Below are 18,819 nucleotides of genomic sequence, written 5' to 3' on the forward strand. Positions count from 1 at the left end.
TGGGGGGTTTCCAGTGTTTTGGCAGCACGAGGGCTCTGTAAATGCGACATGGCGTTCATCATCCATTCTAGCCAAATCCAACCTCCAAAATCCAAATGGCGCTCCTTCCCTTCGGAGGCTTGCCCTGCGCCCACATGGCGCTTTATGTCCACATGTGGGGTATTTACGGACTCGGGGGAAATTGCTCTACACATATTGCGTGTTTTTTTCTCTTTTAACCCCTTGTGAAAATGATAAATTCAAGGCTAAACCAACATTATAGTGTAAAAAATGTAATATTTCATTTTCACGCCACATTGTTCCACATTTGTGCCCGTCACCAGTGGAGTCCATATGCTCACTACACCCCTTGTTACATTCCTTGAGGGGTGTAGTTTCCATAATGGGGTCACTTGTGGGGGGTTTCAACTGTCTTGGCAACACAGAGGCCTTTTGAATGCAACATGGCCCCACAAAATCCATTCCATCCAAATCCAGCCTTCAAAAACGAAATGGTGCTCCTTCCCTTCGGAGGCTTACCCTGCACCCGCATGGCGCTTTATGTCCACATGTGGGGTATTTACGGACTCGGGGGAAATTGCGCTACACATTTTGTTTTTTTTCTCCTCTTTTAACCCCTTGTGAAAATGATATATTCAAGGCTAAACCAACATTATAGTGTAAAAAATGTAATATTTCATTTTCACGCCACATTGTTCCACATTTGTGTCCGTCACCAGTGGGGTCCATGTGCTCACTACACCCCTTGTTACATTCCTTGAGGGGTGCAGTTTCCATAATGGGGTCACTTGTGGGGGGTTTCAACTGTCTTGGCAACACAGGGGCCTTTTGAATGCAACATGGCCCCTCGAAATCCATTCCATCCAAATCCAGCCTTCAAAAACCAAATGGCGCTTCTTCCCTTCGGAGGCTTACCCTGCACCCGCATGGCGCTTTATGTCCACATGTGGGGTATTTCCGTACTCAGGGGAAATTGCTCTACACATTAAATGTTTTTTTTTTATCTTTTAACCCCTTGTGAAAATGAAAAAACATGACAAGATTAATAATTTAGAGTAAAAATTTTACAAAAATTACACTAAATGTTGGTCTAGCCTTGATTTTTTTCCATTTCCACAAGGGGTTAAAAAAGAAAATGAACACAAAACGTGTAGGGTAGTGTCCCCTGAGTACGAAAATACCCCACATGTGGGCATAATGTGCCATATGGGCACAGGGCAAGTCACCAAAGGGACAGAGCGCCATTTAGAGGCTGGAATGGAGGATGGAGGCCATGTCGCAATTACAAAGCTCCTGTGCTGCCAGGACAGTAGAAACCCCCGACAAGTGACCCCATTCTGGAAACTACACCCCATAAGGAATCTAACAAGGGGTGCAGTGAGCATATGGACCCCACTGGTGACGGGCACTTACGTAGAACATGTGCCGAGAAAATAAAAAATACAATTTTTTTCATTTTCACGTCCCAAATGTGGCCGTCACCAGGGGGCCATATCCCAGCTGCCCCCCTTCTTAGATTCCTTATGGGGTGTAGTTTCCAGAATGGGGTCACTTGTGGGGGGTTTCTACTGTCCTGGCAGCACAGAGGCTTTGTAATTGCATCATGGCATCCTCTAATGGGAATGGCGGCCATACCTACTTAGCTGGGGAAAAAGGGACAATTCTAATTTATTTGGGGGTATTAGGCCAATTATTAGTTTATAAGGTTGAAAATGACAGGTGTCCATCAAATTCAACCTGTGTTGATCCAGAGGAAGGCAAAAACCCCTCGTGAGGCAGACGACAGTAGCCTCATCACAGGGGAAAAATTCCTTCCTGACTCCATAATGGCGATCAGAATAATCCCTGGACCAAGGTGACCCCTGAAATAGGAATAAGGGACAGAATTTAGATAATGTAGAACCCCAATGACGTGTGGTGCGCCTTGAAGCGATCCAGTATGCAGAGGCCGGGGTGATCAGGACAGGTGTCACACTGGAAAATGGTGTCCTTCCTGATCCCCCTGTTACGCCACAGTCTGCACTTCTTCTGGGGTCTCCCGTTCTCCTGTGTGGGGGACGTCACCTGGAAAATGTTGCCCTGGTGCGATACGGGGTCCTTCATATCCAGAAGCGCTGGGTCCGCTCCATGGCTGCTAAATATTAGGGCGCTATTACTACTTCTGATATTTACGGATCGTGCCACAAGCTACAGGGCAGCGAGGGACCGGAAGAGGGGGCGCTGGTATAAGAGTTATCCCCGTACAGGTGGTGGTGACCTTTATCCAGCAGTGGGAAGATCAGTTCCCGGACGACCTTCCCACTAACTACAAGGATGGGGGGGGGGGGCATCTGGGGGCTGGATTCGGGTGTCCCTTCCTACATACACTCTAAGGGTACATGCACACTGCGGAATCGCGACAGATAACCCTTCGTGCATTCCACAGCTGGCACCCGCCGGCGGACTGATGCAGGCGCACGTCTCCACACGTGTCATAGACTCCATTCTATGCACGGGCGGATTCCGCTCTCCGTCCAAAGTGTTCATTCTTTGGATGGACGACGGATTCCGCCCGTGCATAGAATGGAGTCTATGACACGGGTAGAGAAATGCGCCCGCATCAGTCCTCCGGTGGGTGCCAGCTGCGGAATGCACAAAGGGTTATCCTTCGCCATTCCGCAGTGTGCACGTACCCTAAATCTGTAAGAGTACCCTGAGGTACTCTCACAGTGTTTGTAGAATTTCACTCCATACCGTCATCTCTTATTGGGACGGTACTGGCGGAAAAGATGTGTCTGGGGGGCAGCGTACGCTACGCTACCCCCAGACACGTCACTGGATGATGAGGATGAATGGAGGAAAGAACGATCCCCCCCATTCATCCTCACTGGCTGTTTCGGTGTCGGAGGCAATAATAACGTATCCCTCTGACGCCGAAAACACCCTGGGGGCCATCTTTATACGGGGATTGGTATATGGGGTATGTAGTGGTGTAGTGTCAAACTTTATTCAGTGTAGTGTGGTGTAATGTAGTGTTTTTTACGTGTTTTTTTACAGTAAGTATAAAAAAAAAACCTACGCCAACAAAGGAGTTGCTGATAAATGCCGCACTTATGTGCGGCACTTATAAGCAGACCGTGGCAGTAGGATATAGAAAAAAAACACCCTACACCAAAAAGGAGGAGTTGCTGATTAGCAGCGCACTTTCGTGCGATGCTGATCAACACTCAGCGGCCATAGGGTGCGGAAAATAGAAAAAAAAAAAATTTGGAAAAAAAAAAAAACCTTTTTCTACATTCTGAATATCCCTGTAGCTGCTGATAAGTGTATTACACATATCAGCCGCTAGGGGGCAGCAGAGCGCAAAATCCGGAAAATTACGAGGCTGGAGCCGAAAATAGCCGAAAGAAGACGACGGGGACCGCCGGAAAGACCCGAAGACCGAACGGAATGACGGAGGACGCCGCGAACCCGGAAGACGCCGATCAGGAGCCCGGGACAGGTGAGTAATGTACAAATACCCGCTCTGGACCCCTCGGCTACCTAGCTGAGGGGTCCAGGGCAGGTATTTACTATATTGTGGGACTCTGATCGCCGTGCCACCGGCCCGATCGCCGTGAACGGCCGGCCGGCCGTTCACGGCGATCGGGCCGGTGGCACGGCGATCACCATTACTTTTTACAGTAATGGCGGTCGGTGCCGTCCTCGGACAGCACCGACCGCCATTTTTTTCCGGGTCATCGGGTCACCGATGACCCGGAAAGGTTCCGATCGCCACTATTGGCTGATCTGAATTGATTAGCCTATAGCGGCGATCGTAAGCACGGGGGGTGTTAACCACCCCCCGTGCCGTGAAGCTAAGATGGCCTGCTATGATTTATAGCAGGCCATCTTCCCCGATCGCTGTGTGTGAACACGCAGCGATCGGGGAAACATCGGGCGTACCCATACGCCCGTTTGCGTTAAAGCCCAGGCAACGGGGGCGTATGGGTACGCCCGATGTCGTTAAGGGGTTAAACTGCTGATCGGACTGCTTAAAGAGGTTTTCCAGGATTTTTATGTTTTTTCAAAAATCATCTAGCATTATTGCCTAAGTCAAGACAAACCTCCCCATATACATTTTTCGTCTCCATCAGCTTCTCTTGAGATGAAAAAGCTCTTTTTATATCTTGTATTGTTTGTTTACAAGCTGCTCTGTTTGTTTACAAATGCAGCACACCCAGTGGCCAGAGTTGGAATTGCAGTGTATAACAAGGTAATCAAATACCACATGTGCTGCAGCCTCAGGCCAGGTTCACACTATGTAAAAACAACGTCCCTATTTCATAACAATGGCTGTAGTTTTTATGAAATGCGAGCGTTGTTTTTACATAGTGTGAACCTGGCCTAGGCATAGAATTAGATCTATTTTTTTGGACTATTTTCCTCCTGCTTCCAGAGCTTCTGCCTATGGTGCAATGGTAAGTGTCAGGATTACTGTGATCACTGAAGGGTTCGGGTCTGGTGACAGAGTTTGATTTTATTTCCCCCCCCCCCCCCCGTCTTAGGGCCCGTTAACACAGAGTAAGAAAGGCGGAATTGTCCGCCGCAGAATGCCGCCAGCCTCCGTGTCATAATGGGAGTCTATGGGAGGCGCGCGCTGCTCCTCTCCCCGCGCTGAAGAATGAACATGTTCATTCTTCAGTGCCAAGAAATGCAGGGCGCACCTCCCATAGAGCGTCATTATGACACGGAGGCTGGACAATTCCACCTTTCTTACTCTGTGTTAACGGGCCCTGAGACGGGGGGAAAAAAATAAATCAAACCAGACCCGAACCCTTCAGTGAGCACAGTAATCCTGACATTTACCATTGCTCCACAGGCAGAAGCTGGAGGAACATAGACCATACCAGTGTTCTGCCACACAGAGCTCCTCTCCACCCCTGTCCCGACCTCCTCCCTCCAAACAGACATAGGAGGACACCAGCAGCAGCTCTATCTATAGGAAGGTTTACTCTGACATCCCATAAGTCCTGTGTGTGGAGGGGGAGGGGTGGCTTAGGACGGGGTGGAGATGATTTCTGTGTTGCGACAGAGAGAGCTATCAGATCGGCAGCAGCACAGACAAACAGCATCTCCCTCCCAGAGTGACTCTCACTGCTCCTGCTCTGGAAGGGAAGCAGCAGAGTGTGATTCACTCTGGAGACGGAGAGACTGTGGATGTCTGTGCTGCTGCCCAGAGCCAATCAGAAAGCATCAACACCTGAGTCCCTCCCCCTCTCCTCACACAGGACTCAGCAGCTTCCAGCTATATCAGAGGACACATGCAGAGTGCAGACACAGGAGTGACATCACCAAACCGGAAACACTGTGTTTCTGGTCCGGGATGTGACAGGAAGTCAGAAGCTCAGGAGCAGGCAACTCTCGTGACCAGCTGGGGGATCTCCTAGAGCTGACAAGTAATGTTAGGGAGGTATTAGAAAAGGGTTAACCTTGGTTAACACTTTCCTAATACCAAAAATCAATTTTTCCTGGAAAACCCCTTTAACCTTGGTGTCTACAATACGACAATGGTGTCTGTTTACCCTTGAAGATGTGGAATTAACTGTCCAATTGAGATTTCCTGTGCGACTTTCTGATATAGATCATGGCTATTCAGCACCATGGATTCAAGAATAGCTAGAGATCGCTGTAAAACGGAGACATCCATGCCAGACTTGTTCACAAAGCTTGCAATCTGGAGGGTAAAAACAATAAATAAAGAATATTTATTAAAAAATTATGCTGTAGTAACAGGATTTGGGCCAGGGCAGGATGGATGGACTGACAGATAGATAGATAGATAGATAGATAGATAGATAGATAGATAGGGTCAGCATCAAATATAAGATACATTAACATTTTGTTCAACTCTTTGCTCATTTTGGGAATTGTAGCATAATTAAAACCTAAATCCACAAATGTGACTTTTTTTGTGACTCTTTTTTTTTGTGTTAGCAAAGCTACAGTCTGTGTGGTTGAGATTTTTGGGTTTACTGGTGTATAATAGCACACCTGACATTAATACATCTCATGTTTGCAATCTAGTTCATAGCCGAGATCAGTAATGAATAGAAACTTATAGTATTCAAACATCACTGTAGTCATAGGAAGAAAAAAAGTGTTGTACATGAGGAAGACTGGATGGGATTTGTTTTCCTGCGATTAATATCAGCACCAAATGCGTGGAGTGTGGCATGTAACAGAGCACTAAAGGCTTCATCTCTCCCCTGGAGCAATAACTGAACTTTGACAAACTGTGAAGAGAGTTTCGGATCTGTAAGTGAAGCCATGTGTGTCACATACTGTATTCCTTAGGAGGTTGTAGTGGCGTCAGAAAACCAAAGCTTGCAGAGAAGTAGAGCAGCGCCTCTGGTATTAAATTTCTAACATTTTTGAACAAAATTTATAGAAGTCATGAATAATAACAGCATAGAAGGTTATGGACATCTTTCCAATGATTTCTTATATCGTTCATTGTCTCCTCAATGCAAAATTAACTAACTTTCTAAACAGTCTTCTGAGATGGTGGTTCATCTATTTCTCAGAGAGATAAGAATATCTATTGGAGAGCCATGTGTCTTATTTTGGGGGGTTGTTTTTTTCTTCCTAGTTTTTTTTTTACACAATTTTTGATAATGCAACCCCTTTCAGGTCTCATGGACACGGAATTACAGGAATCTTAACATATATTTATTTAATGCATGTGATTTTGTGGTATGTAAATGTGACATGATAACACAAGTACAGATATATACTCACTTTTTTAATAAATGCAACAGAGAATGTATCCCACGACACAATGCCGTGATCCATCAATTCCACAAATGCTGTCAATGAGTAGGAAAGCATTTCACCAAAACTGTAAAAAGAGCAGAATAATAAAAACTAAAACAAAATAAGACAGGGGGTAACAAGACGTTTTAGCAGTAAGATTTGTAAGCTGCAAACATGGCAGGCTTTCCCCATTTTATTTTGTTGCTATAAAATTCCTCACTCTTAAGGCCCTATTACACCAAAAGATGTCTGACAGATTAGCTTACAGATTTTTTCAGCCAAAGCCAGGATTTGAAAAGGTTAGAAATCTCAATCTTATCTTTACAACCTGTTCCCTGTTTATAGTTCATTTTGGACTTTGGCTGAAAAAAATCTGTCAGACATCTTTTGGTGTAATAGGGTCCTTACTGCCATGACCACGGCACACCCAACAAACAGGTAGTTCCTAAAAGCACACTGCAAAGAGGTTAGTTTAAACCTGCAAAAATTGAAATGAAGAAAATATTTTTAGTTTTAATTTTGTATAAGTCCTGAGCTATATATTATTTATTATTATATTCCTTTTTTTTAAAGGGAAAAAATATAACATTTATTTACTCACACCTAAAGAGAAACCGGACTAAAGCAAAGCATTTGCAAAGCCACTTGTGCTGTTAACTATATGATGTTAAATCTTTTTGCTTCTGACACTAGGTGGCGCTGGAAAGCTAAGAATGAAGGCAGCTAAATCAAATGGACCAGGACATACATCATATAAGGATGAAATTATAGTGTATATTGTAAAACTCAAAGCACACAACAAAGCACACAACAAATCTATATCTTACCAAAAAAGCCTACTCAGTAAACCTCAATATGTAAGTTACCATGTACCCAAATGAATAAGCCAACATGTATAAATTATATAAATTATTCAGAAAGGGAACAGTGAATAGAGAGTAGGCTTAGGCAGGCAAACAAAGTCCTACAAGCTCCGAGCCAGGTAGTTCTAGGCACTCTTTGGTGTAGTTTCTTATTATGAGATTATTCTCTACTAGAAAAATGGCTATGTGATTAAATGTCCAATAGAATATGCCATACTAAAGTCATACAGGGTCTGAAAAACATTATAATAAATTCAGAGGCATACTAAGGTGCAGTAGGGTCCCATAAAAGTCTGTGTGCTTTACTATGGCACATATGAGACATCAAAGGGGTTATCCCTATGTAAAATCTTATAACCTATCAAAAGGATAGGCGATAACTAGCTGACCACAAGAATGAAGGTCATTTGCCCGCCAAGCGAACAGAGTGGCAGTATGCATGCTTCACCATCCATGCTCCATGCATGTCAATGAGACGTTCAAACAAAAAGGAGTTCAGGCTTCAGCAATGCTTGGAAATCCCACAGAGAATGAATGGGGCGCTAGTTGATCATGAGACAAAAAAAAAAAAAAAAGGCCCAAAGAGCCTACTAACACCCTGGACATACCACTCTATAAAACTTAGTTTACTCCAGTAATAAAAGAAAGAATGTGTTTGAAGTGACTGGTTAAAAATACATCAAGACCACCAGTAATGTGAAGTACACAGCTTAACCATCCGTAGGTTCAGTGTTTCACGGAACATGTGAATGCACCCTATGGGTGCTAAAAATACTGGTGACTGGATGCGTAACTAAAAGATACAACTGCAATGCCACTCAGCTAGCTTCACTCCTTCAGGAGCTTCATCAGGATGAGGGCAGATTACCAAATTCTGGCATTTTTTGTCTTTCCCCCTTTTCCTGATGCCGCTCTTAATGGAGTGAAATTAGCTGAGGGGCAGTGCAGTTGTATCTTTGGGTTACACTTCCATTCAACATTATCTTCAGCGGCCTCAGCAGTATATCGCTACTCTGGCCGCCATTTTGGCAGTTAGTCTGTTAAAATACAGGCCAGTCATTCACATTACTGGTGTTCTGTTTTATAAGGGTGCGTTCACACGTACAGGATCCGCAGCAGATCTGCATCAGATTTGATGGTGTGTTCAGTTATTTGGATCAAGTCTGCTGCGCATCTGCTGTGGATCCGCAGCAGAAAATCCGCTGTGATGCGGTGTGTGTGAAGCTACCCTAGGTCACTAAAAGATAGGTTTTAGAGGAGAGGAGTATGCCTAGGGAGAGGAGTATCGTGTAATTGAATATTGTCTACCCTATATGTGCTAAATTGGCACAGTGTTTTGTGTAGTTGAGCCTGCACGCTACTTTTCCATTTACTCATGGTACATTCTGTGAAGAGGGATACCTTTTCTTCTTGGGATAACATTTAAATTTTTGCTTCCATGTGCATAGGTGACCTAGATTTTCGTCTTATAATTACTAGATCCTGACTGTGGAATATCTATTCTATAGGTGGGCCACACCAATATCAATCAAAGCATTAACAACATTTTGTATCGCCGTTCTCCATGCAAAATGTTCTGCACAAAACATTTATATTATAAAGCACTTTGTACTCACTAGAACATAAAACGCTCTTGCTACATTGTATTGTCTGTGTATATGGTTGCTGCAGCTCCTATGAGCTCACTCTGCAGATGTCCTTTATTACCGTGTATTGAAAATATTTATTAAGCTCCCCATTAGAGAATGAGATCAGCTACACCAAGGTACACCTCTAACACACACACACACAGTATAGGTAAATATTACATATTAGTGACATCAGGGCCGCTTTAACTAGAGGGCACATGGTGCACGTGCACCGGGCCAACTGGTTAAAGGGCCCCCCCCCCGAGCAGGCCAGCCATTGCTATGTGCGACCAGTGCGGTCGCACAGGGCTCCGGCCACCAGCCTGTCAGGGGGGAGCGCCATGGATGGGTAATCTGACATCAGCGATACTGACAGAGAGAGAGCCATTGGCTCCCTCCCTGTCAGTCACTCTTGTGGCCGCACTTCCTGCGGTCACAAGAGGCCGCACTCTCCCTCTGGCGCCCGACGTCACTGGAGCGTCGGCGCGAGGGTAAGGGGAGTGCAGCGTCTTGTGACCGCAGAAACTGCGGCCACAAGAGGGAAGAGAAGAGGAACGCGTGGAACCAGGTGAGTAAAAGTGTTTGTTTTTTTCAATGTTATATGGGAGGGGAGCGCATATACTATTGGGGAGCACAGGGGGCTATATACTATGGGGGAGCACAGGGGAGCTATATACTATGGGGGAGCACAGGGGGCTTTATACTATGGGGGAGCACATGGGAGCTATATACTATGGGGGAGCACAGGGGAGCTATATACTATGGGGGAGCACAGGGGAGCTATATACTATGGGGAGCACAGGGTGCTATATACTATGGGGGAGCACAGGGGGCTATATACTATTGGGGAGCACAGGGGGCTATATACTATTGGGGAGCACAGGGGGCTATATACTATTGGGGAGCACAGGGGGCTATATACTATTGGGGAGCACAGGGAGCTATATACTATGGGGGAGCACAGGGAGCTATATACTATTGGGGAGCTATATACTACTGGGGAGCACAGGGGGCTATGTACTATGGGGGAGCACAGGGGGCTATGTACTATGGGGGAGCACAGGGGAGCTATATACTATGGGGGAGCACAGGGGAGCTATATACTATGGGGGAGCGCACAGGAGGGCTGTATATAACTGGAGGAGCACATGAGGGTCTATATACTACAGGGACACCTTAAAACTATGGAGGCATAGAGGGGTGTAACTATGTAGGAGTACAGAGGGGTGTAACTACTGTATAGAGGTACAAGGGACCTAACTACTGTATGTGTTGGAGCCTAAAATATTTGTCTGGCAGATTCTGGAGAGAAGATTCACAGCCAGGAGAAGACTTCAAGGTGGCCCAGGCTGGATGGAGAGAAGGTGACAGACTCTGTTTGGAGAAGACGCCCCCGGTGAGTCACTGGATGTAACTGCACTCTGTTATAGGGTTGTAGTGTTAGGGGTCATGATGTGGCGGTATTATGTAATGGTATCATTTGTGATATCTTTCTGTTTTGTTTAGTGCAGTTTTTATTTGATATGTAATCACTGTATGGTGGAAATAGTGTTATAAGGGAACTACTGTATGTATTGGGGCTCTTGATACAGTGTGGGGGCAAATTCAGTACATTATACAATGTGCCGAAAGGGAAGGGGGGGGCCACTCTTGAGGGCTGTGCACTGGGCCCACCAATGTATTAAAACGGCCCTGAGTGACATTTCTGTTACAACATGGTCATATTTAGCTGTGTAACTTTGGTCTGGGAAGCACAATATCAAGCTATATTAGGCATCTATGGCCATCAATAGAGCAGATGATTGTTAACTAACTTTCATTCCATTACTGTGATTGGTTGAGCGGCCTGTTAGCTGACAGGCCACTCAGACGCTGCTGCAGGAGCAGGGAGAGGTAAGGTGTCAGGTGTTTGGGGAATCGTCAGATGTCGGCAGCGCATCGTTCTTACACGATCAGCTGATGGTCCTTGTCTCTGTTACACAGAGCAATAATCAGTCAATTCGGCTCATTATCGCTCTGTGTAATAGGGCCCTTACACTCATTGAATAACTTCAGTAATACAAAACAGGACAGGCCCTCCATAGCAGAAGGGGTCATCACATTTACTTGACATTACATTTAATACTGAAAAAGTATTAAAAGGAACAGTATTTTATGCCATTTTGCCTTTGAAAACTAAAGACTGAAAATCATTACTCAAACTCACTGCATCTCTTATTTCTTAACCCCATCACCTCTTCATTTGTGTTATAACTATATGGCAGTCATCATGCCTTTCAGCAAACCTGTCCCCCTCTCATCATTTGTAACTTTACATGCTTTTATTTACACAGCTCAGCAGCTAACAACTCCCAGGCCACACATCTGCCGGCCAGCTTTGTGTGTAGTTTATTATCTTAAAAAACATAATAAAAACAGCTAAACTTGAAGACTTCGCTCTACCACCACATCTTATTCATGAATGCAAACATATTTTAAAGGATAAATTAAAAGGCATTTTCTGTAACTAATATTAAAAGCCATCAACACCTGATGAGTGGGGTCCACTTCAGAGGGTGCCGTCTGCCGCCTTTATTGCAGTCAGACAGAACTCAGTAGTTTTGGTAGTGTCTGCGTTGGGTACGGAAGCTTACACTAATGCACTTAAGATATGTGACTGAACAAAGATGGCAGCTGACAAACACTGCAGAAATAATGCAGCAAAGTATAGCATACTTTTATCATACTTTTCTATAGAGACTCTTACCAGAAAGGCTGCATACAGCCCCAGTATAGTTCTCTACAAGGGATGTATATTCAGACTCAAGAACAATATCAGATTCTACAAAGCAATACAGGGAAACATTGTATGTGGCTATTCAGATTCTTTTGCCAACATGCATGGGCGAATTGGGTCTACTAGAGCTTTTGAAATATAGAGGTGGAGTACAGAGCGGAAGATTTAGCATATGGACAGGGATTCATGTAGTGAAATGCTGCAACCCTTTATCATGACGCTTCCAACAAAGAACGGTATTATAGGTGTTTGAATGCAACAACAAGAGTGAGTGAATAGAGGTTGATGTGCAAAACATATAGGAATTCAGGAAAAATCTTACCAGGGCTTCATAATCTTCTGCAATTTTTGATATTTCCTGTAAAAATATAATAGAAATATTGGGGAAGTGAGAAAAAGTCCAATGTCCTTCAACAACAAATACACTGTTTGCCTATTTACAAAAATAGATGATACTTGTCATAATATATCACAAGGGGTCACCCTTGAATATTTTTTATACCACTGCATGGTTTGTACAAAAAAAACTTCAGGCTACAGAACAGCATCAGACTGTCCAACTGGAGAACCCGCTGACATACACAGTCAGCAACCAAAACACCAGTAAAGAGGGACTCAGTATGGAATATTGGCCAAGTGGAAGAGGCCAAGCTACAGAGCTGGGGCACAGAAGGACCTATTACTGGGGAACTATTGTTTGAGGAGGTCCTATAGTGGCACAAAGGAAGGGCCTAACTACAGTGTGGGAGCAAAAAAAGGGACCTAACTAAAGTGTGGGGGAGACAAAGGGGGACCTAACTATAGTGTGGGGCACAAAGGGGGGCCACCTCTAAGAACTCCTGGATATTTACTGAAATAACGTATAGGGATAACTGTACGGCTGGTATATATCACTAGATGGCCATTGTATTATGGTATTATTGGTATGTGCGTAGTGATTTTTATCTAGCAATAGTATGAATTGTATGAAGTATTAATTTTATTTACTATGTGGTAGCGATATGTGATCATGGTGATCATTTTATGTTCCCTGTCAACTCAATATACTAGGATGTGGGCAGTGACAGTATAATATTATGTATAAGCTTGGAGAAAAACACAGGAGACACACAGAAGAGACACGCAGGAAAAACAGAAGTCCAGCCACAGCTAAAAACTATTCTACAGAACTTGTCTATTTTTTACAGACCGCTTGTACCGTCAGATAGCTGTTTTCAATCCAAGATCTGTCCTGGGGTCCGTTCAGCAGGTGATGCAGGTATTGTCCTAAAATACAACTTTTAAACTTGCAGCCCTGTGTCAAATTGATGTGGCCTACAGTGTCTAAAAACTGCACAGGTGCCTTAACAACCCAACACATGTGCAGTGTTCAGACAAGTGATGATTAGGAAAAATGCTGCCTAAGGGCATTCCTAATGGTAAAGAGGGCGAGGAGGAGGGACGGAGGGGAGGTGCAAGCCTAGGGAATAGACACTCTAAGGCCACACCAATTTGACACAGGGCTGCAAGTTAAAAGATGTTTTTTAGGACAATAAGTGCAGATCTTGGATTAAAAACAGCTATTCAAGCAGTACAAGCAGTGTGTGTGTGTGGGGGGGGGGGTGTCAGATTGTGGGTACAGAGTCGCTTTAAGTTAAAAAAGGACTGTCATAAAATGATCACAGGAGGTACAAACACAGAGAGCACAACATATCCCACCAGCTATTTGTAATGATTGCACTGCTTATTTATTTGCATCATACCTGTACGTGCTTGGATCCCAGACAATCACATGACTGATATGCAGGAGATAAAAGCTGATGCATAAATCCTTCTCAAATGGCTAAAAAAAAGTCATCAGGGAAATTGAAGATGCTGAACTTCGAAAACTCTGATCTCAGATTCTACCAAGGAAATTAAATGTACTGGCCGATGTAATGTACCAAGGAGAGCTCTGCTTATTGGCCAATATTGTTATCTGTGCTGGTGCCTGGCAACCTGTAGACTGAGCACACGAGCATAGCCAAGATTCTATGATACATGGAGCGGCATACTTCTTGTATCGTTCCACCTTCGCAGTCTATAGCAGAAATATGTATCCACTGATAGGGTAATCAAATATCCTAATTCTAGAGCTTAATATCACTGTAGGATAGGAAAACTGGAGTTCTGATATATGCTTTGGACAACTGCTAGGTGAGTTTTCTTATTGGATTATATGATAGAAATGCATTACAGCAAGGCTATGGCTCAAAATCTTTGGCCTTATCCCTAGTGAGAGGGCTTGGGCTAGTTAATTCTCACATTAAAAGCAGAAACAAAGTGAGAGTGCAGGCTTTGCTGTCGAACAAGTCGCGTTTCAGCAAATTGTCAGTACTCTGCTGAAACATGTCCTGTTTGACAGCAAAGCCTGCACTCTCACTTGATGGGTAAATAAATCCTACTTCAGCATAGAGGTGAGTGCCGGGAGATTTCTCCATGGGCACCACCTCTCACAAGTTGCTGACATCAAACGCTACATAGTTAGAAGAAGAGAGAGTTATAAGCAATCACAATGACCAATGGATGGTAAAGTGAAAGCACCATGAATTAGTGCCTGGAAAAGTTCACAATTGTTGTGGCATAGCGCACTTGTTGACTTCTATTTTCAGATTCAGAGCTTGGATGTGGGGGAGAACGTCTGTAAGATGACCTTGATCCTGAAACTGACGGATTACTACAATTTTACTTTGAGTTTATGTATAAGATTTGTTTTTGCATTTCTATTAATTTAAATGCACATAATAATATTCATGTCTGCAGGACGTACACTAAACACTGGTGAATGCAAAGATTAAGATAGATTACATGGGCATTGGATTAATGAACTTAAATCTCTGTTAGGAGAAAAGGTTAGCGGGATTGTTCCAAACATGTTGTGTGTTTTCCTTCTACAAAACATTCATTCTTAACAATGCCCCACAGTCTCATAAGTTACAGAGCAAAGAAGCAAAGAGTAATTGAAGGCACAGACTTCTGTGTATTCCCTTTATAGCCTTGCAGTAAATGGGATTTGGCTGTGGTTCACATTTCTTTTAATTACATTTTCTCAAAGGTATAATTTTGTAGAAGTGGAAAGAGGATAATGTCAGACACAACTCTTCTTGCTCCTGCACTAGAAGGCCGTTCCTTTAATCTTTTTAATGCTATATGGTTCTGTTGTACAATAAGCTGCACTGCAAACATTGTGGTTGTCTTTCGAGCAGGTAATCAGCTTTGTATCCTCCCGTGCTTCCTGATCTTCGCTGCCTATTATTACTAATCCTTACAACAGCTTTTTAATCCTGTATCAACCCAATACATTAGCTAGGATCATGCAAATAATCCATTTGATTTCAAAGGAGCTTAAAAGTTTAAATTTGGATTTTAGTGACATTTTATGTCAACACAAGAAGCAAAAAAAGTCAGGGAATGTATTCTTCAAACTTCTAGAAAGTGAACCGCAACATAAAAGACAGACAAACAGTTGCATATAAAAAAGTGGAAAGGTGAAATGTGGTGCAGAGAAAAGAGTAAAATTTTTCGCTGTTCTAGAAATGTAGCTCAGAGACAATGATGAAACGGTTGGCTAACACTTCCTATTAAAGCAACTCTTTACCCAAAGTCTGCTCCCACAATACCGCTTGTACCTTTGGATAGCTGCTTTTAATCCAAGGTAAGTCCTGGGGTCGGCTCGGCAGTTATTGTCCTAAAAAACGACTTTTAAACCTGCAGCCCTGTGTCAAATTTGCGTGGCCTAGAGTGTCTGTGGATTAGACTTGCACCGCCCCTCAGTCCCTCCTCTTCCCTCTCTTCATCATTAGGAATGCCCCTTAAAATTTTTCTCCTATTCATCAACTGATGAATAGAAAAAACCATGCCCAGGGGCATTCCTAATGGTGAAGAGGGTGGGGAGGAGGGACAGAGAGGCGGTGCAAGTCTAGGGCACACATACTGTAGGCCACGCCAATTTGACACAAGGTCACACGTTTAAAAGTTGTTTTTTAGGACAATGACTGCATCATCAGTGAATAATAAGCCAATACAACCAGGTTTATGAAATACAATGCAGCTACGCAAATTGCAGTCAAAGGCTGACATTTGATTCTGGCGTTTATTTTACATATTATTGTGTCTCTATGATATGGCCTTGGTGCACATTAATAGAAGAATATCAGAATATATGGAAAACAGAAAACTTACTCATTACCACTTTCCACCATTTGTGTGAGAAGATAAATGCCATCCAGGTTGATGAACTCTTGAGCAAAAGTAATATCTCGTGAAAATCTGGCCAAATCCTTTAGTCCTTCTAGCTTGACATCCATACTTGAAGACTGGACCCTGTCATGGAGCTGCTGGGCAGTGAGCGTCTAAGAATATGAACAAAAACAGTGGATTGGTATATTTTTATTTATCACACACAAACATACATAAATGTACATATAAGGCATTACATGAACAAAGTATACATGGAAAAGAACAGTTCAAGGTTTACATGTTTATTTTTTACACTTTATGTTTATCTAGGCTAAGGCTGGGTTCACACTGCGTTTTTGCAATCCGTTTTTTTTCATCCGTTTTTTGCAAAAACCGGATGAAAAAAATGGATGCATTTGTGTGCATCCATTTTGATATGTTTTTCCATTGACTCCCATTGTAAAAAAAACGCATCAAAACGGATCCTTTTTTTTTTTACGGACACAAACGTAGCTGACACTACTTTTGTGTTCGTTAAAAAAAACGGATCCATTTTGATCTTTTTTTTTTTCAATGGAACTCAATGGAAAAATGGATCAAAACGGATGCACACAAATGCATCCGTTTTTTTTCAAAAAAAAAAACTGATGAAAAAAACGGATTGCAAAAACGCAGTGTGAACATAGCCTAACATATTTGCTGGAGACCTTAGAGCAAGCTCAAATCACAGGAGCTGGACTACCAATCGTCCACCTTTATTATTCCTTTTTATTCTTGGGGAGAAAAGGAGGTGTGGTAAAACTTAAGTGGGCATTCACACGTCTGCAAATTTGCAGATTTTAGGGATGGGGAAAAGAACCTAAATGATTTGCTCCCTGCTTGGCATGATGTGCGAATATCAGCTCTTTGAATCGAAGTCGCTTTGTCACTACAGTGCTGTGCCTATTCAAAGAGTTTACTCACTGCCGGCATAATTTGGACACATCATGTTGGGCAGGGAACGAATCCATTACATTCCTTTTCCCATCCGTAACGTCCGCAAATTTGCGGAACATGTGAATGCCCCCTTAGATTTTCATACCAAAATCCAATATTTAAAAAGCAGCAATTTAGCAGCATAAACATGTGGTTCCTCATGGCAGAGGTAGAAGAAATCCAATCAATCAGTCATACAATTCCAAAGGCTTTAGATTTATAAGGAGCGTGCACTTTAATGAACTTTGTGCAGTCAAGCTTTTATTTTCCAATTGTATTGGCACAAAATAAGTCATTATTAATAAATTTGGGCAAAAGTGTCTAAACATTTCTCAGTTTTTAGCTTATTTTTGGGCCACTAAAATATCAAACTGGCTTCCACAGCAGTCAGGCGGGTTAAAAAAGTAATATCTAGCTATCTAGTAACCTAATTATATGGCAGCCAAAAGCTAAACAGACATTAAAATGATGACTTTATGTCTTGTATCACTAGCCACAGACATACAGTACTGCGCATGACTGAGCCCTCAGCTTCAGCATGTACAGCATGTGATTGTACGATTTGCCATAAATGTCTGATAGATGAAGGTCACACCTCTGGGCCAATGCTTATTTCAAGATCCAAAGTTCCCAGCCCGATATGGCCTGTCTGCTGCATCATCCAAAGGTTGAAGAGCTCTCGCTAACTTTAAGTCCAGGCAAAATACTTTTAAGATATGTTAATGCCCAACAAAAGTTCTGAAAATTACTAATAGACACTTATTATGGGAAACACCCCTATAATGCAATTTCTTTGCACTTACTACAACATGGCGCATTCAGGTCTCTGTAAAGTTTGTGATGTTACGCAACATCAACTGCCGACACCTACTGCGATACCTGTGGCGGTACAAACTGGAGCAGACGGAGCCAGCAGTTTATGTTACGTGATATCACCAACTTTACAGAGACCTGAAAATACCATGATGTAGTTAGTGCAGAGAAAATGTATTCTAGGTGCTTTTTCCATAATAAGTGTCTATTAGTCATTTTCATAACTTTCGTTGGGCACTAACATATCTTAAAGGGGAAGTTCGGGGCAAAATAATTTTAAGTTTTGTATGCAAGGTAGCACCACAAGCTACGCTGTTTCAGTATTTTAGGAGTTATACAGACAGTACTATGCTTTTTTACACAGCTCCCATAAAGTCCAAGCTCTACATAAAGCTTGACACAGCTGTAAACAGACTGGAATCACACAAGCCCTAGATCCTGGGAAAGGTGCTGGTCCTAGATGTGGAACCTGCATCTATTAGACATATTCAATTGATATGTCATATATGTAAAGATGGGAATAACCTTTTAAAGTCTGTGGAGACTGGAGCCACACAAAAATAATCAAACATGGGTTACAGATGTATTGTTCTTCCAATAAAAGGCTCCCTTCGATATGTCATAAATGTAAAACATAGAAATAGGTTGATGAATTCTCCAAGTCTCCCAAATCGCTTTAGTGATTTACATTCAGTTTGGTGCATTTTTTCACCAGACAATGTAGAGTAATACAATGATGTTCATAGATTGTTACCTCGCAAACTTTAAGAAAATTTTGCGAATACTCAATGGC

General features: G+C 43.0%; 1 protein-coding gene across 1 annotated transcript in view; it reads right to left on the minus strand.

The window, feature by feature from the left end:
• ELMO1 (engulfment and cell motility 1) overlaps positions 1-18,819 on the minus strand; it is a 264,820-nt gene that overhangs the window by 164,328 nt on the left and 81,673 nt on the right. Inside the window, exons 6-9 of the mRNA XM_069958426.1 lie at positions 16,242-16,411; positions 12,364-12,399; positions 6,760-6,859; positions 5,544-5,695 (exon numbers count right to left, since the gene is read on the minus strand). Of these exons, the coding sequence (XP_069814527.1) occupies positions 5,544-5,695; positions 6,760-6,859; positions 12,364-12,399; positions 16,242-16,411 (458 nt within the window). The remainder of the gene's footprint in view (positions 1-5,543; positions 5,696-6,759; positions 6,860-12,363; positions 12,400-16,241; positions 16,412-18,819) is intronic.

Source organism: Dendropsophus ebraccatus, chromosome 2 (assembly GCF_027789765.1).
Source record: "Dendropsophus ebraccatus isolate aDenEbr1 chromosome 2, aDenEbr1.pat, whole genome shotgun sequence".
Taxonomy (NCBI): domain Eukaryota; kingdom Metazoa; phylum Chordata; class Amphibia; order Anura; family Hylidae; genus Dendropsophus; species Dendropsophus ebraccatus.